The sequence below is a fragment of the Callorhinchus milii genome, unplaced genomic scaffold, assembly GCF_018977255.1.
Source record: "Callorhinchus milii isolate IMCB2004 unplaced genomic scaffold, IMCB_Cmil_1.0 Scaffold3, whole genome shotgun sequence".
NCBI lineage: Eukaryota > Metazoa > Chordata > Chondrichthyes > Chimaeriformes > Callorhinchidae > Callorhinchus > Callorhinchus milii.
Genome location: NW_024704744.1, coordinates 21,047,386 through 21,064,366, shown reverse-complemented (window position 1 = coordinate 21,064,366; position 16,981 = coordinate 21,047,386). Strand labels below are relative to the sequence as shown.

At 40.5% G+C, this 16,981-nt stretch overlaps 1 protein-coding gene across 1 annotated transcript; it reads right to left on the bottom strand.

Annotated features, from left to right (window-relative positions):
• Nucleotides 1-478: 478 nt before the first annotated feature.
• laptm4a (lysosomal protein transmembrane 4 alpha) lies at nt 479-16,485 on the bottom strand. The gene is given in 7 exon segments (NM_001292157.1): nt 479-1,485; nt 3,035-3,133; nt 4,504-4,599; nt 5,943-6,065; nt 6,440-6,516; nt 9,506-9,626; nt 16,216-16,485. Coding segments are annotated over 7 exon segments (690 nt in total). The 5' UTR covers nt 16,315-16,485; the 3' UTR covers nt 479-1,410.
• Between the last annotated feature and the right edge of the window lie 496 nt (nt 16,486-16,981).

Sequence of the window (16,981 nt, the reverse complement as noted above, 5' to 3'; positions counted from 1 at the left end):
CTAAGAAAAAAAACAATTCCACCTCCCATAGTTTATTAAGACAACACATTTGCCAGAAAGTCACCACATACCACACACTGATGCCTTGGCATTCTCAGTTTGAAATAAACATCCTATTTTCGGCTTCTGTGTTTTACTGGAACCTCTGCCGCTGCCGAATTGTGCAGTATGTTTTCCTCTCTTTATCACAAAGTGATCCATTGAGAATTGATTGACATGCTGCCAACAGAGCCCCATCCCGTTTGAGTACGTCACAGTTCAGGTCACTCCACTGTTGTTTGTCGTACACGCCAATCATAGTGGCTGTCCCTCCTCACTCCTTGTACTTCAATTGGTGGACTGATTCAGATTCGGACCTGTCCACATTAATTTATCAATAATGTCATTCCCGAGCCAGCTCAGCTCCAAGAAAATCACACTTACCGCTAACTCCAACCACCCGAGGATTGTCACTGGTACAAAAAAAAACTGTTTATTTGCTTTATAAACTGAAACATTTATTAATACTTAAAATCACAAAACACAAAAGGTACGGCATGCCATTTCCTTGGAATCCTTAAATGAAACTTCATACCCGTACAACTATAATGTAGGAGTAAAATTTCGAATAAACATTACAAAATAAGGTTTAATTTGTCCCCTCCAAAAAGGATTACATTACATATATAAGGCTTTAGAAGGAAAAGTGCACAAAAATAATGTATTTGTTCCACACAAACAGTATATCTCCATATTCCCAAGGGACAAAATAACCACCAGTCAAAGGGATGAAACCTCTAACAGTCTGGGAGAGAGAATATGGTGGGGTCTGCATTAAAATAGAATGCAAAGTTGGATAGTCCTGTGAAAAGGAGGGAACTACTGTGGTGTAGTATACAATTTATGTCTCAGCAGCTGGCTTTCTTAGAATTTAAAAAGATCACTGGAACCCCTAGCGGTTGAAAGCAGGTATTTAACAATTTGCCTTGGGTCAGAATATTTTGAGAATATCAGGTCTTGCCCTGTACTATCGCAAAATGTTTCTTCTCCTGGGGTTAAATGCAGAACAATTTTAACCTACCATTGCTTTCTCGCAACATCGTCAGGCAAATATATAAAAATAGAAATGCTTCCAGCAGGTCATCTTACAATGAAAAAGCAATTGGAAAAAAATCTGTACCTACAAAGAATGAAAATATTAACTAGTCAAGGAACAGGGCAGGAAGATTTTCTAAAAAAAAATCTTCACTATTCAAGGCTTCTCTTTAGCTTCAATTATATGTTTACATACAAAATATAATTTTCTAGATTTAGATTCTGAAACTTTATACAAGTACAGAATACTTCTTACAAAGCTAAAGCTTTAAATGCAAGGTAACAAGGCTTGAATTTGCTGAGGAAAGCTCATTTTGTTGTTGCTTTGTGTGGTGTTCAATTGGACATGTAAGGAGGTGGGGGATCTTTTTCTGGCATCTTCACAGCCATTTCATAAGTTGGCAGCACATACTACAAAACAAAAACAAATCGTCAAAGGATTACAATAACCCACAACTAGCCTGGCGCCAAAAATGCATGAATATAGACCTAAATAGATCTTTTTAATAATTCTGCTCATGGAAACAGTACTGGATTTGACATGCCATAATCTAAATATGTTTAAGAAAAAGCATCTGCAAAGTTAGCCTACACAGGTATCATTCTGTCTTCTTAGTGAAATGCTGGTTAGAAAGATAAGGAGTTCTCCCCACGATTCAATTTAGACTGGACTTCCGGGTGCAGTAGTGAATCACAAGTTCAATCCCTGGTCAGTGTTCATTGCATAGAGCGAGGAACTGTTAGTGTTACAAAGAGGCCAAGGGCATCAGCGGCCCTGGTGCACAGCGAGGCTGAGCGCAGGTGAGTTTGCTCCAATGATATATCTGATATTTTACTTACTGGGATGTATAGAATGCAACTTTACATGTTATAAGCTTGTGATGAAATAAGGGGGATGGGGGGGCCTTATTCACATTTTACATAGGAAGTAGCCAGTATACTGAAACCAGGAAGACATACGACATGTGATGATATTATCCAGCATCTTATTATTAGGAGTTCACTATATATAGCGCCCTTCACAGGGATAGCATTTCAGTGCCCGGGAGGGTGGTGGGTGAGGGGGGGAGAAGGGAGGAATCATGATCAACCACGATTCCTCCAATTGCTATCTGGTATTCCCTCTTATTTCTATTCTGCATTTTTTGAGCGAGGATAATTGTCCTGCTGCTGACACTCACTATCCAAATTCTAAAGAATAACTACTTAATGAAGGTTTGAGCACTAATACAACTCTATTCCCGTACAACTCAACTTTCAAGTAATAATAATAATAATAATAATAATAATTATTATTATTAACTTTCAAGTAAAAGTGAAAAGGGAGGAAATACGCCGCCCCAAGAATAATAATAATCCTTGCATTTGATATCGCGCTTTTCACGTCTTTTAGACGTCCCAAAGCGCTTCACAGAATATACTGTAAAGTGAATTGACTGTATATTTGTGGGCGAACACGGCAGCCAATTGCGCACAGCAATGTCCCACAAACAGTCATGGATTGAAAATGACCAATTTATTATTGTTTTGTTTTTTTGGAGGGATTATTATTAGGCGTGTGGAGTAAGGAAACTTGCCCAAGATTTCGCCCTGCCTGGAATTGAACTCAAGAACAATTGAAAGCACTTTAGCATGTCAGTCGAACCACTCAAACAATTAGGTTTTCAGTGTGTGTTGACTTGATCTGAATGACATATAAGGATTACCACAAACGCCTCAGTACCCCTGGTGAATGGAGAAAAAAAATCTAAGATTCTTGCTTCCAATTGCAACATCTTCTGGATATATATCACTGGAAACATGTCTGAACTTGCATTGGAAACACAGCTGCCAGAGACCAGCAGATTCCAAATCAATAATGACTCACTAATGTTCAATCTTACTCCCTTTCTCCCTCACCATGGAAGGTTAGAGGAATGGTTTACTCCAATACCCCATTATTTTTAAAATATTTACATACCTGTGGAGGAGTTTCAAATGCTGGATACACTGCAATCTCAGGCATGTTCCTATTGTTGATGTACTTGTAGCAGTTCCACACACAATTTATAAAATAAGCCTGTGCAAAGGCATAATAACAATCAGTGAATTTATTAACCCATGGTCCAGTTCTATGCACATAAAGACATTTACAAAAAAGTACGTGACTCAAAGTCGTGTTGATATTCTAAATAAATATAATTTAACACAATGGCACCTGTGATTTTAATTAGGAGTTAATGGATACTATTGTTTGCTGAATGTTTATGTTTCCAAGCAATACAGGAAAATTGCTACAACAACCTGCATTTATATAGTGCCCTTCACACGAAGCAACATTTCAGAGTGCTTAACATTGGTGGAGCTTGATACCAATTGGTACAATCAGGAAGAAGTTCTTCAGGTGGGATTTGAAGATGGGCCTGGAGGGGGCAAGGCGGTGGGGTTGAGCTCTGGGGTTGTGGCTGAAAGCATGATTGCTGTTAGAGGAGTAGAGGGGACGAGGGACATTCAGGAGACTGGAGCCAGCTGAGGAATGGGCTACAAGTATGTCAGAGAGGTAGGGAGGTGGCAGGGCATGAAATGATTTGTAATTGGTATTTGTAGTGCTACTTATATTTAATACAGCACCTTAAAACAGTCAAAATTTCTCAAAGCCTATCATAGTCTAGATTGCAAGGTGGTCTGACTATACTTTGTAGGCAAAATGCAGAAAGCCAGTTTGCGCACAGGAATGTCCCACAAACAGCCATGGAGTGAGTGACCAATTTTTTGGGAGGTTGTTGACCAGGACACCGGGATCTGAACAGGGAGACATGACCTCACAACATCTCATCCGAAGGACAGAAAGGATTCTCATCTGAAGGATTCTAATGCTAAACCATGTAGTTTGCAACTGTATTTGATTAAAGCAGTTACAACTTGATTTGGATGACAAACTGCAAAAGTGACCCTAAGTCAGTTTCGAACGATTACAAATTGTGTCATTCTTTATAATGAATGCTTCACCAAGACCTGTACCAGATATGTACCTAATTTGAAAGAGATTCCTTTTGATAAAGATCCTGTGATTCAACATCTAATTAATGGGATATTGTACCAGGAGTCATCCTGCAATAAGATTAATTTTAAAAGTAACAGAAACAATAAAGGCACATCTATCAAAAACTGATAAATGTACAATTAAATATATAGCTTCAATTCTACAACAACTATTTTGATGAAATTATTCATCTTGATATTGTACTAAATACATTGAACAACACATTTTTAAAAAAATTATGTTTGTGGTTAAGGTACAAGCTAAAGTATTAGATATGAAACATTTCACTAATAATTAAATCATATTAATGTAAATAAAACCTTTCAATTTTGATTGATATTTCAGTACTAACAAGAATTTAAGACAGCAACATGTGCTTAAATTATGCTAATAGTGAATGTTCTTACCTTGATAGTAATCAGAATAGTGAAGGAAAGCAAAACTATCAGCAGGAGGCAACTGGAGTCCAATGCAAGTAAGTCATCTTTATAAGGAAAATCAGGCTGAAAGAAAAAGAACATTTGTCTTAAGAACTAAATTGTGCTGTACATTAAAGCCACCAGTTAAATGAGCACATCAGTTCTATAACATTCTAAATTATAGAGTGACAAGAGCTTTGCAAATGTATGTATTGAGAAAGAACAGGGCAACTAAATAGTTCTTTCACAAAACTGGTACAGCCACGATAGGTTGAATGGCATCTTTCTGTGCTGTAGAATCTGAGTTTCTAATCTCAGTTATACCACTGAAGTTGCAGAAGGAAGTAAAGGAAAAAAAGTGCTTTCTTCAAAGGAGGCAGAAAAGCAAACAATATGTCGGGAAAGATGCCTTCGTATTCAATATCCAGCCACTAGGTGGCACACATTGGCAAGGGTATCACAGCAGATCACTAGTCTGATATCACCTTAAAAAACATAATTATAATAATAATAATAATCCTTGCAATTGATATAGCGCTTTTCACGTCGGGAGGACGTCCCAAAGCGCTTCACAGTACACACTGTAGAGTGAATTGACTGTATATTTGTGGGCGAACGCGGCAGCCAATTGCGCACAGCAATGTCCCACAAACAGTCGTGGATTGAAAATGATCAATTTATTATTGTTTTTGGTTTTTGGAGGGATTATTATTAGGTGTGTGGAGTAAGGAAACTTGCCCACGATTTCGCCCTGCCTGGGATTGAACTCAGGTCTCTCGCTTGCAAAGCGAGTGCTCTAACCACTGAGCTACAGGACTCCACGATTAAATAAATTAATTAATTAAATAAATCACTTTCAAATTATTGAAATAAATCATTTAATCTTATTATAAATATCTGGTTATGTGTGTCATTTTACAGATTAATAAGCAGGTCATACAGGCAAATCAACTTCGGAAGTATTGAGGGATACAGAGAAAAAGCAGAAAAATAGGATTAGAATATCTGTCATGATCTCATAATAATCATATATTTATTTTTTATTATTATTATGATCTCATATACTGGCAGAATAAGATCAATGGCTGAATGGTTACCTCCTGTATGGAGGATATTGTTCTGCTAGGAACAGAAAATGATATTAACCTAATAGAGTTGCCAAATAGTATACAATGTATTAATTAAGAAATACAAACAGACATTGTTTCCTTTATTTCCATCTAAAAAGATTGTTGGATACCAACATTAATGTTACACTGTAATGTTATTGTTTCAAATGTTTAAGTGAAAAACATATGAACTAAAATGGCGCAAATACTGGGTCTGGTATGCCAGATAAAAATAAGTCATACTTTCATAACAAGCAACACTTTAATATTGCCTAATCATGATAACAAATACTAATCCTTTTAAAGACTTACACTTACCAACTGCTCAAGGTAGTCCTTAATCCTGGGCACATAGGTGAGGGAACTGATGGCAACAAGGCAGGAAAGGGCAAAGTCAAACAATAGGTAGCAGAAGAATGGAATCAGCCAGCGTCCACGATACTAAGGAAAGAAAGATTTAATAATAATAAACCTTACATTTGATATAGCGTTTTATCACACCATTGAGAAGTCTCAAAAAGGGAGTCACAGAACATACTGTAACGCAAATTTTGTGGACAAATGGTGGCGGCCAATTGCACACAGCAGTCATGGATTTAATGACTAAATTATTGTTTGCCAAAGGTTTCGGCCTGCCCGGATATCAAACCCGGGTCCTCTCGCTTGTAAGGCGAGTGCTCTAACCAATACACTACAAGACTCCAAACCAATTTATTAGTTGACAAATACAATTGTGAATTATGTCCCAACAAACACTGCATTTAAGTAAATCAGATCTCTAATTAAGTTGCACATTGTGCTAAAACAATACTTACAGTGATTGCACCATACACTAACATGGCACTAATGGTAAACATCAGAAGTGAGATGGTAAATCCAACACAAGCATTTTCTAAGTAGAAAGGAGAGGAGGGACAAAATCACTCAAGGGAAATCCATGGAATGATATTTGTTATGTTAAACTCCAAACATGGGAGTTAGTATTAATTCACCAGTCAGGTCAACATATAAATCCAGGCCATATTGTGTTCAAATCCCTTCTCTCTCTGGCACCTCCCCATCTCTCTGACCTAAATAAGTATCACTCCCGAATCCACCACCCGGCGCCTCCGCTTGACTGGCATCGTCCCTCGCACCCTCCGCCCCAATATCGGAGGTCGCACTTTCAGCTGCTACGCCCCGAAATTCTGGAACATCCTCAATCCCTCCACCTTGTCCCCTCTCTCCTGTTTCAAGTCCCGGCTGAAAACTTTCCTCTTCGACAGTGCTTACGGCCACCCCACCCCGCGGCTCGGAGTCAGGCCCCCCCCCCCCCCCCGCTAAACACTCTGAGACACTACCCTGCGTGGAGGGGGCTATTTAAGTCCAAAGTGTTGTTGTATATCACATATCTTGCATTTACAGGATGAACATTCAAAATCAAGGTGAGATAAATAATTTGGAAACGGTTTGATTAATTCAGCATTGATACTTATTTAGGTACTGAAAAAATGTGTTTGTGATTAATCAGAATACAGATGTGCAGCTATTTTGATAACACATATATCTTATGTCTGACTTCGTAAGATTTCTGAAAAGTAAATCCAAGTAGGCCAAAAAGCTTCAATTATCTATTACCTAAAATAAACACCATCACAGATGTCAACATTAAAGGTTTTAATGTTTGGAAATACTTTTCCATAGTATCAGATTAGCAATTAACATTATCAAGGCCACTCCACAACTAAATGGACGGAGGCAACCACGCATTTCCTTTCCTTAAAAATCGGATGAGAAATGGAAATATGTAGAAATTAAAATGATGACACAATTTTTTTTTCTGCTTATGCATGTTATCGGAGGAGAGGGGAAATAAGCAGAGTTTGAACAATGAAGACAGGTGAATGAATATTCTGGAATGTTCCTCTCAGATCAGAAGGTATTTTTGTAGAAGTTTCCTTCAAATAAGTTAAATTAATGGGATAAAGTCTGCAATGGGAAAGATTACTTGTGATTTGTGATGAGAGCATGTTTGCTGGAACACCATTTTTTCCAGTTCCATGTTGAAGAGGGTCCATAATGACATTATTTTGTGTAAATTTTCTTCTATTACAGCATGAGAAAATTGAGTATTCTGTCTATCCTGGGAGTTTAGCCCCAGAATTTAATAAATAAAATCCTTGCAACCCAGATGATTACTTTAGAATGTTTCATGACAGTAGAACAAGAGGAACTAAATTTAGAGCTGTAAAGGGCAATTTCAGGACAGATATTAGAGTTTTTTATATGCAAAAGGTAATCAACAATTGGAACAGGTTGCCAGGAAATTTGGTAGATGTCAGGACACTGAGCTCATTTAAAAAGCTTCTTGATGCAGTGAGTGAGGGGAGCGGCGGGGGTGCAAAAGCAATGGGAGGATGGGTATTCTGGAGGGATGAGATCGGATAGGCCAAATAGCCTTCTTCTTCCAGACCATTCTTGTGATATAGAATTGGGCTTATGTTGGCAGGATGTCTCAAATCGCTTTAAAGGATTTATCGAAAAGTGTTGAAACTCTATATTTTGCAAATAAACATGATATCCAATGTGTGCACAGCAATGTGCACAAACAGCCATTAAGTGAATGTCCAATTTTACCTGTTGGCGAGGACATCAAGAGAAATTCATTTCACTTTTCAAATAGTCATGGAATCTTTAATGCCCACCTCTGCAGGTTGACGGGACCTTGATTTAACATCTCACCTGAAGGAGATGTTGCACTCTGATATTGCAGTGCTCCCCCAGCACACTATTGGAGTGTTAGCCAAGATTACAGGTTCAAAGTCCTGACGTGGGCTTGAACACACAACCTGCTGACTCAGAAGAGATCATGCTACCAACCGTGTCAGTCTGACACCTTAGATAAATAAGCCAAAGCCTTGAAAATATCAACTTTTATAATTCTTTTGCTAATTTGCCGTGTGGCAAGTGTACCTTTCAAAGCTTTTTTTTACACACACAGAATGAATGTTGAAGCAGTTACAATGTTCCTTTGTAGCTTCAAGGAGATTTTAAAACCAAAATCAATAGTCCCAGAATGTGTTTTAATTCTTTGGCAAAGTACTTGGCAGGAATCAAATTTCACTTGAACACAAAAGTGCATATTTCTCAATTATGCACAAAAGCAATTATCACTAAAATGAAAGACAATGTTGTTTCAGAATTTACATTGAAAACACTTTTAACACTGACATTGGTCATCTTCCCAAATGTTCTAGTGCCATTGTGCAGTGTGGAGAAAGACAAAAGCAAAAACATTTCACATCAGCAGAATCGTATTTGTCCAAACAGCTGATATGTGCTAAAATCTGCTACAACTACAGGACAATCCTACAAACAACAGGTATACAATGTCAATTATATAAAAGAACACTCAAAGTGCACCAGAAAACTAGTTGACAGAGCTGGAATGGGAGGAAGTTTAAAAGCAAAGTCTTTTGTGGAACAACTATATCAGAAGCAGATTGTTGCTGAGATTCACTGAGGCTTTAATGATGTAGCAAAAAATAAATGCAGGTGAGGGAGCTACTGGGTATTTTCCGCCCCCTCCCACCCCCCCAGATCAATATATGAGATAGCCTGAGACAGTTAAAACAATGTGTAGTTTGAAGGTGGTGAAGATGTGATCAGAAAGGTTCTATTTTTGATTGCAAAGATGACCAGGAATAAATCTAGAGTGAGAGGTTGAGAGAAGACAAATTGAAGAAGGGGCTGAGTTAAGGTACATGTTTGCCTCCATAGATCAGATAGGTCTGAGTGCAAAGGCTGTATCAGTGCATCAGTCTGCAAGTCTGTGGATCATAAAAGTCTTTATGACGATGTACTGGACAAACTTAAATGTCAAAATGTAATAGAATACATACCTGCAACCCTCTCTGAAGAATAGTAATTTCCAATGACTTCATATTGGATCCCCAGTGGGGGTACACTTTCAGGGTGTGTCACTGCCACAGTCAGTAAAATGCCCATCAGCAAATTCACCACCTTTTTCAAAAGAATACATTAAGAACATAAGAATTTGCCAGGCGAAAAAAGACCAAGGTCTATTTAATTCTCCTCCCACCATCTTAGCAGTCACTCGACATAGAGTGTTCTAAACTGTACACTATATCCCAAGATATTATTTTATAGCAGAAATCTATCTAATATGTTCTTGAAACAAATACCATTTTCTGCTTCCACTGTCTCCCTAAGAAGCCTATTCAATAAATTTACTATTCTTTCACTGTAGTAATGTTTCCGCAGATGTGTTCTGAATTTCCCCTTCTTCAGTCGTACAAGTGTCTGGTAGTTCTACTGTTCAATATAAGATAAAACAGCTTGTCATGATCTACTTTACCTATTCCCTTTAGAATCTTAAAGGCCATAATCATATCGCCTCTCAACCTCTACTCCATTGTGAACATGCCCAGTTTATCTAATCGCTCCTCGTAGACCAGTCCCTCCATCCCCTCAATCATTTTGCTTGCTCTCCTATGTATCCTCTCAATCGCTGCAATAATTCATTTTGCACTCAGATAATAAAACAAGCTCTAGACATACACAATGTCAAGCAATATACTATAATATTTTTTTTCCCCCAACTATAAAGTGAGATATTCCAAATTTTGTAAGGTTATTACAATTCTGTGTAATTTTATTAGGAATCCTGAATTTGTTTGCAATGCTTACTTGACATGGATCTCATAAAATGACAGTTCTACAATAACCTCTCTCGCATATTCTGTGTCACAATAATCTAAAATTTTAAGACATCAGCTACAAAATTTGGACAGAAGTGGAAATTAAGAAAACTATTTGCACTTATATAATGACTTCATAGTCTATTTAATTACAGCTCAGAACATTTGAAATAGGAATAAGGAGCAGGAATAAGAAATGGAAACTTATGAAAATTGAAAATAAGAGGAGTCCTTTAAAACCTCAAGCCTGTTTCACCAGTTTATCACATGTTGGCAGATCAGGTTAAAGTTCATCTGTTGTACTGGGAGCCAGGATAGATGCAATAGATGTACAGAGTCTTGCTTGGGAAACAACTCAATCTGCAGAGTTTTGGAAGAGTTGGCATTTATGGAAGGTGGAGCACAGCTGATGGTGAAGTTGATCACCATGAATGTAATCGTCAAGGTTGGACAAGCAACTAGAGAGGTTGATGGAATTTGAACCAGAAAGGATCAGGTGCTGGCAAGTACTGAACAGGATAATTTGGGGAGAGGCACTGATGAAAACATTCCTTTACTTTTGGATCAAGTCTTTGAAATCTTTAACGCTCACCTGAATACAGACAGATGGGACAACTGCACTAGACAGTCAAGGATATGCACCGAAGCTGGGGGTTGGGATTAGGAGGGGTGGAAGGCAAGGAGGGTGGGAGTAGGAGGGAGACTGAAGGTGCGTTCGAAGAGGAGGGTCTTGACATAGGAAATCCATCTCACAGTCCCTTCGCCTTGCCCCCTCCTTGCCTTAAAGGAAGGGGGTGAGGAAATCTGGAATTCTCTCCCCCAAAAGGCTACGGATGCTGGGTTCAATGACATCTTCAAGACTAAGGTCGATAGTTATTTGTTAGGTCAGGGTATTACGGGATACAGGGCAAGGGCGTGTAATTGAACTTATGGAATGTCAGAACAGGCTCGAGGGGCTGAATGGCCTACTCCTGTCTCTATGTGGCCAAGGGACTGTGGAATGGCGTTCCAAAGGGTGGTGGCAGAAAACCTGAAGGCCCAATCGCCAATGGTGGGGCAGTCAGGGCAGGGGCCGTGGAGCAGGCCAATCCCTGAAGTCCGGAGGGAGCAGACAGGTTGTTATGGTGTTAATAAGTCACAGAGGGAGGTAGGAAGACACAAAATCGGAGAGCCCTTTAAAAGTGAGGAAGAGGATTTTAAACTCAAACAGTGCTTTTAAACTCAAACTTCATAACAGTTAAATAAGTAATAATAACCAATTTGAGCAGTCAATTAATTTGAATCTAAGAAAAAGATGACTTGTACGCCAGAATAACCCATGAGAAAAACTCCCAAACTTCTTTGAAATAGCAACAGGGAGAAGGGGATGGTTCCCTTACGTACGACCCTCAATCACAGGCATTATTCAGGTTTACTCAAACTGGACTTCTTGCCAAATCATGTATTGATGTTTTTAGTGACACTAATATTATAAACGTTCATGAAACTCAGATCAAGTCAAATGCTTCCGAATATAGCATTTCTTTTGGTTTTACAGAAAACAATAAGACAAACAATATATATTAATTTTCAACATATAATGTAAGCAAGTGGGGAGTCCCTAATATTGTACACCGGTAACCAGATTTGTTGGGTATTTGCAACATACATTGTGTGTATTTGAAATTCAGTACATTGTAAATACACACAATGCCCAGTTATTACAGTGTTTTCAAATGATAAAAAGGAAAGAGTGCAGTTTTTGTAGTAATATCTCCTGACCAACAAAATGAGGACAACATTCTAAAATTCAATGTAGAAATTAAAATCGAAAAAGATAAAACAAAGCACCAGAAAGAAATGGTCCTAAATCCTGTTTATTTCCTGAAACACCTTGATTTACGTGAATTTACATTTACTGTACATAGCGCCTTGCATATCAGAAGGCAATCGGTCTGAAAGTGAGCTGACCGGGAGCCCAGACTACGGCAGTGGGGGGAGGAAGCTGGCCAAAAGCATGGTCAAAAAGATGAGTCTTGAAACTAGGAAGGGAGGGGGCTAAGTAGAGGGATGGAGTGTCAGAGAGCAGGGGCAAAATAGTTAAAAACTTGTCTAACAATGGTGGGGCAGATAGGTTGGAAGACATTAAACAGGCTGCTTTGAGCAAAGATTTAGCCGAGACAGTGGAGCTTAGTCCTGTAGGGATCTTGAACTCAATCCACTAGAGGATGAGGAGGCAGTGAATCTGAACATGGATGGGGGGGGGGTCATGAACTCACAAATCCTGGTGCAAGAGAAGACATGGGTTCAGAGTTCTGAGTGGTCTGCAGCTTGGCACTGAAATAATGATGGCTGGATGTGATGAAGAGATCAGCAAGGGTCTCAGGAGCCAGGGGGAAGAATTATTGGGAGAGGCAGGCTTTGTTGCGGAGGAGAAAATGAGCAAGTGAGAGCCTAGAATGCAGCTTTTGAAGGACATTTGGGGTTAAACAACTGGGATTGGAACAATTTGGGTTTCAAGACACTGAGTTTCTGCAATAGCTCCATGAGGTGGAGTCAGCTTCTACGCAGGTCACAGGTTGACATTCTCCCCCTGAAGTGAGAAGCTGCCGACGGGAATCAAGCAGGAGAGCCTCAGTATTAAGTTTAGAAAATTAGAACTTATCAAAGACTTGACAGTAAAACTAGAGTAAATACAAGGTGTTGGAGAATCCAGTGTTAGGCATGATCCAGTGACGTTAGTACAGCATTTTAGGTATGTAGCTCCCTGTCCAGTCTGACCCGTTTTGTCACTAAATCAACTAAATCAATGCATTTATTGATTGGTCTAGGCTCATCCACCTCCTGAATTGCAACATCAATGGGAAGATTAGTGGCATACAGAATTTTAAAAACATTTGATTTGCTTGTGGTAGAATCTGGAATCAAGGAATTTGGTCGATAGCCAAATCTTCAAAACGCATCAATGCTTGCAATTTGCCAAGGCAATAAATGCTATGTGAATCATTTTCAGGTGAATCAAATTTAATCTCTTCAGGTCACCTATCTAGCATCTTGAAGTTAAATACAGTACTTGATTCAACATTGATTCTTTTCCCAAATATACAGAACATAGTCAAGAGCTACATTGCCAACATTTAGCATACATTTTGTGTTTGCTTTACAAAATGCATCATCACCTTTCACTTCCACATCCTGTTTCCTGAAAACTGTTCATTACTACACAAGTCCGATTTCATGAAAATTTTATGTTAAAGTCTTCTCTAATACAACTCCTCCTCGAGCAGTTTCTTAGCTGATCCTGTAAACAGATATTCTCAATACCTACTTTTTGAAGCATTGCCACTTGTCACAATCCAAGCAAACTTATTTATGCTGTTCAAAGTTTGCTTTGATCAAGAATTTGAACTCATTCTAGGGTGAGAATGCAGTGCTGGAGGAGTACTGTTATTATCAGAGGTCTGTTCTTGAGAAGAGACATTAAACTGAGGCCCTGTCTGCATGTTCCAGTAGATATTAAAGATCCCATGGCCTTATTAGAAGAGGAACTTCTCCGAGGGAAATGCTTAGAGACATCTTGATGATGTGATAATGCACTGTATCAAATTCATGGATTATTATTATAAAAAATTACAGTAAATTATATTTCTATAGTGTCTATCATGTTGGGAAACATCCCTCCCCCACCCAAGGCACTGAACAGTTGAGAATTTGCATTACATCTGGGATGGATTTGAGAGGCGTAGGGTCCTGGAGAAGAGGAAGATGCCTGAAGAAGAGGTAGGTATTGAGACGAACCTTGAAGGAGGCGAGGGAAGGTGTGAGCTGAGGGGAATCTGGAAAGGAGTTCCAGAGAGTTGGGAGGTAGTGAGGGGGATGTGAAACATAGGCATGGAGGGGGTGATGAAGCAGGGCAATGCCTGCCGAGCTGAGGGAGCAAGCGGACTGCTAGGCAGCAAATTACTAGTTTAGTTTGCAGATGACGAAGACTGGATTTTTTTCTTTAGTTGTACATAAAATGTTTGGGGCTTCCTCTTCCAGTCTGTTATCTGATTGTAAATAAGGAAATTAATTTTGAAATATCTTGGTTTGCTTTCCTGTTAAACGAATATCTCAAAGCACCAAAACAGTTAGAACATTAGAGTAATTGTGGACACTTGAGGAGGGAAATATGATGTTGACTGAAGGTTTGGTCAAAGATGTGTGTTTTAAGGAATGGTTTTGAAAGTAGGGAACAGGGAGCAAGGCTAAATTGTTATGGAAGAGGGCTGGAGCACGATAGTTCAAAACCTAGCCACTATTGAAGGGAAACCGTAGAAATGTACAGCACATCACAGAAGAAGGCCATTCGGCCAAACATGTCCAAGGGAGTAAACGCATGCCATGATCAGAGATTAAGTGTTTTCTTTTGTGCATTAGGTAATCCAACACAACGCAGAAACCCATCACCATACTTAAGTCTCCAAACCACAGAGTTCCTCACCGTGTGTGTGCACACAACCTCACAGTACGCGCACACACCCTCACCATTCACACGCATACACATGCCCACAATGTACAAACACTCACCCACCATATACACTCACCCACACTTTCTCGCAACCACCAGGTTAACACGCACATTCTCTCTCTTCGCACCCACCATGTACACAGAACATAAGAACATAAGAATTAGGAGCAGAAGTAGGCCATTCGGCCCTTCGTGCCTGCTCCGCCATTCAATAAGATCATGGCTGATCTTCTCACCTAACTCTGATTACCTGCCCTATCCCCATATCCCCTAATCCCTCTATTGTTCAAGAATCTATCACTCTCAGCCTTGAAAATGTTCAAGGACTGAGCATCTACACCCTTCTGGGGTAGTGAATTCCATAAGTTCACTACCCTCTGAGTGAAGAAATGTTTCCTCAACTCTGTTCTAAAGGGCTGACACTTAGTTTTAAGACTGTGACCCCTGGTTATAGATTCTCCTACCAGGGGAAACAGTCCCTCGGTGTCTACTTTATCAGCCCTTTAAGAATCTTATATGTTTCAATAAGATCCCCCCTAATTCTTCTGTACTCTAGAGAATACAGCCCTAGTTTATTCAGCCGATCCTCATAGGTCAGTCCCCTCATCCCAAGAACTAACCGAGTGAATCTACGCTGCACCCCCTCTAGGGCAAGTATGTCCTTTTTTAAATAAGGAGATCAAAACTGCACACAGTACTCCAGGTGCGGCCTCACCAGGGCCCTATACAGTTGCAGCAAGACTTCCCTACTCTTATATTCTAAACCTTTCGAAATGAACGCTAACATGCCGTTCGCCTTCTTAGTTGCTGCTGCGCCTGACATCCGCTTAGTGTATGTATACTATCACAATCTCTCACACACACCATATACACAGACAATCACATCCACCATCTGTATAGAAACACCCACTCACACACCTACCACGTGTACACACACATATGTACTCTCAAACTCGTCATGTACACACACACCATGTACACACATACACACACAACAAAATTACATTTGCATAGCGCCTTTCATGTCAGGGAGACGTCCCAACCATGTACACACCCACCCACCCACCATGTACACACCCACCCACCCACCCACCATGTACACACCCACCCACCCACCCACCATGTACACACCCACCATGTACACACCCACCCACCCACCATGTACACACCCACCCACCATGTATACAAACCATATACACACACACACCATACACCCCCACCATGTACACAGACCATACACCCCCACCATGTACACAGACCATACACCCCCACCATGTACACAGACCATACACCCCCACCATGTACACAGACCATACACACCCACCATGTACACAGACCATACACACCCACCATGTACACAGACCATACACCCCCACCATGTACACAGACCATACACACCCACCATGTATCCTGTCCCGAGGATGATAGTGCCGATCCGGACGTCACAGAACAGGCAGCATCTCGTGCCGGATAAACGGCTCCGGTAAGATTTCAAACTCATGGTGTCGACTCCAGGGGACACGACACGACACTCCGGCGGTGACGGCGCTGCTGTGGCGGGACCTGGGCCTGAGTGTGAGAGTGTGAGCCGCCGCCGCCCCTCTGTCTGTGCCTCTCCAGTGGTCTCTGTCTCTCTGTGTCTCACTCTCTGGTTCGCTCTCGGTCTCCAACTGTCTGTCTCTCAGGAGCCGCCGCCTGACAACAGCCAGTCCACACCCCCACCGGCCTGACGTACGCCGATTGACAGGGCGGCCCTCCAATCACAGCGCGAGACGGGACGCATTGCAACCAATGTGGAGAGAGGGAGGGCGGGCCTGGTGACGTCAGCGAGTCATTGTCGCCGCCCGCGAGGCGCTCAGCGCCGGGACTGCGCTGTGTTACACCGCACAGCACTGCGCCGCACAGTACAGCACTGCACAGCACCGCCCGGAGCGCCGGTCCATCAGTTTCGCAATGTCTCATCCCCTTTGAAACCCTCGAGGAGTACACAATAAACTCTCGAGAAATGCAAATGCCTACAAGCAGTTTCCTTACATCAACGATGATGCAGTCAACATGGAGCTGATACCATGAGTGCACTCCTGACCATCTGCATTGGCAACACTTTAAAATTACGTAATTGGCACAATTGCTGGAGTGCTATTTTCTCCGCTGTGAGTCATGGTTTC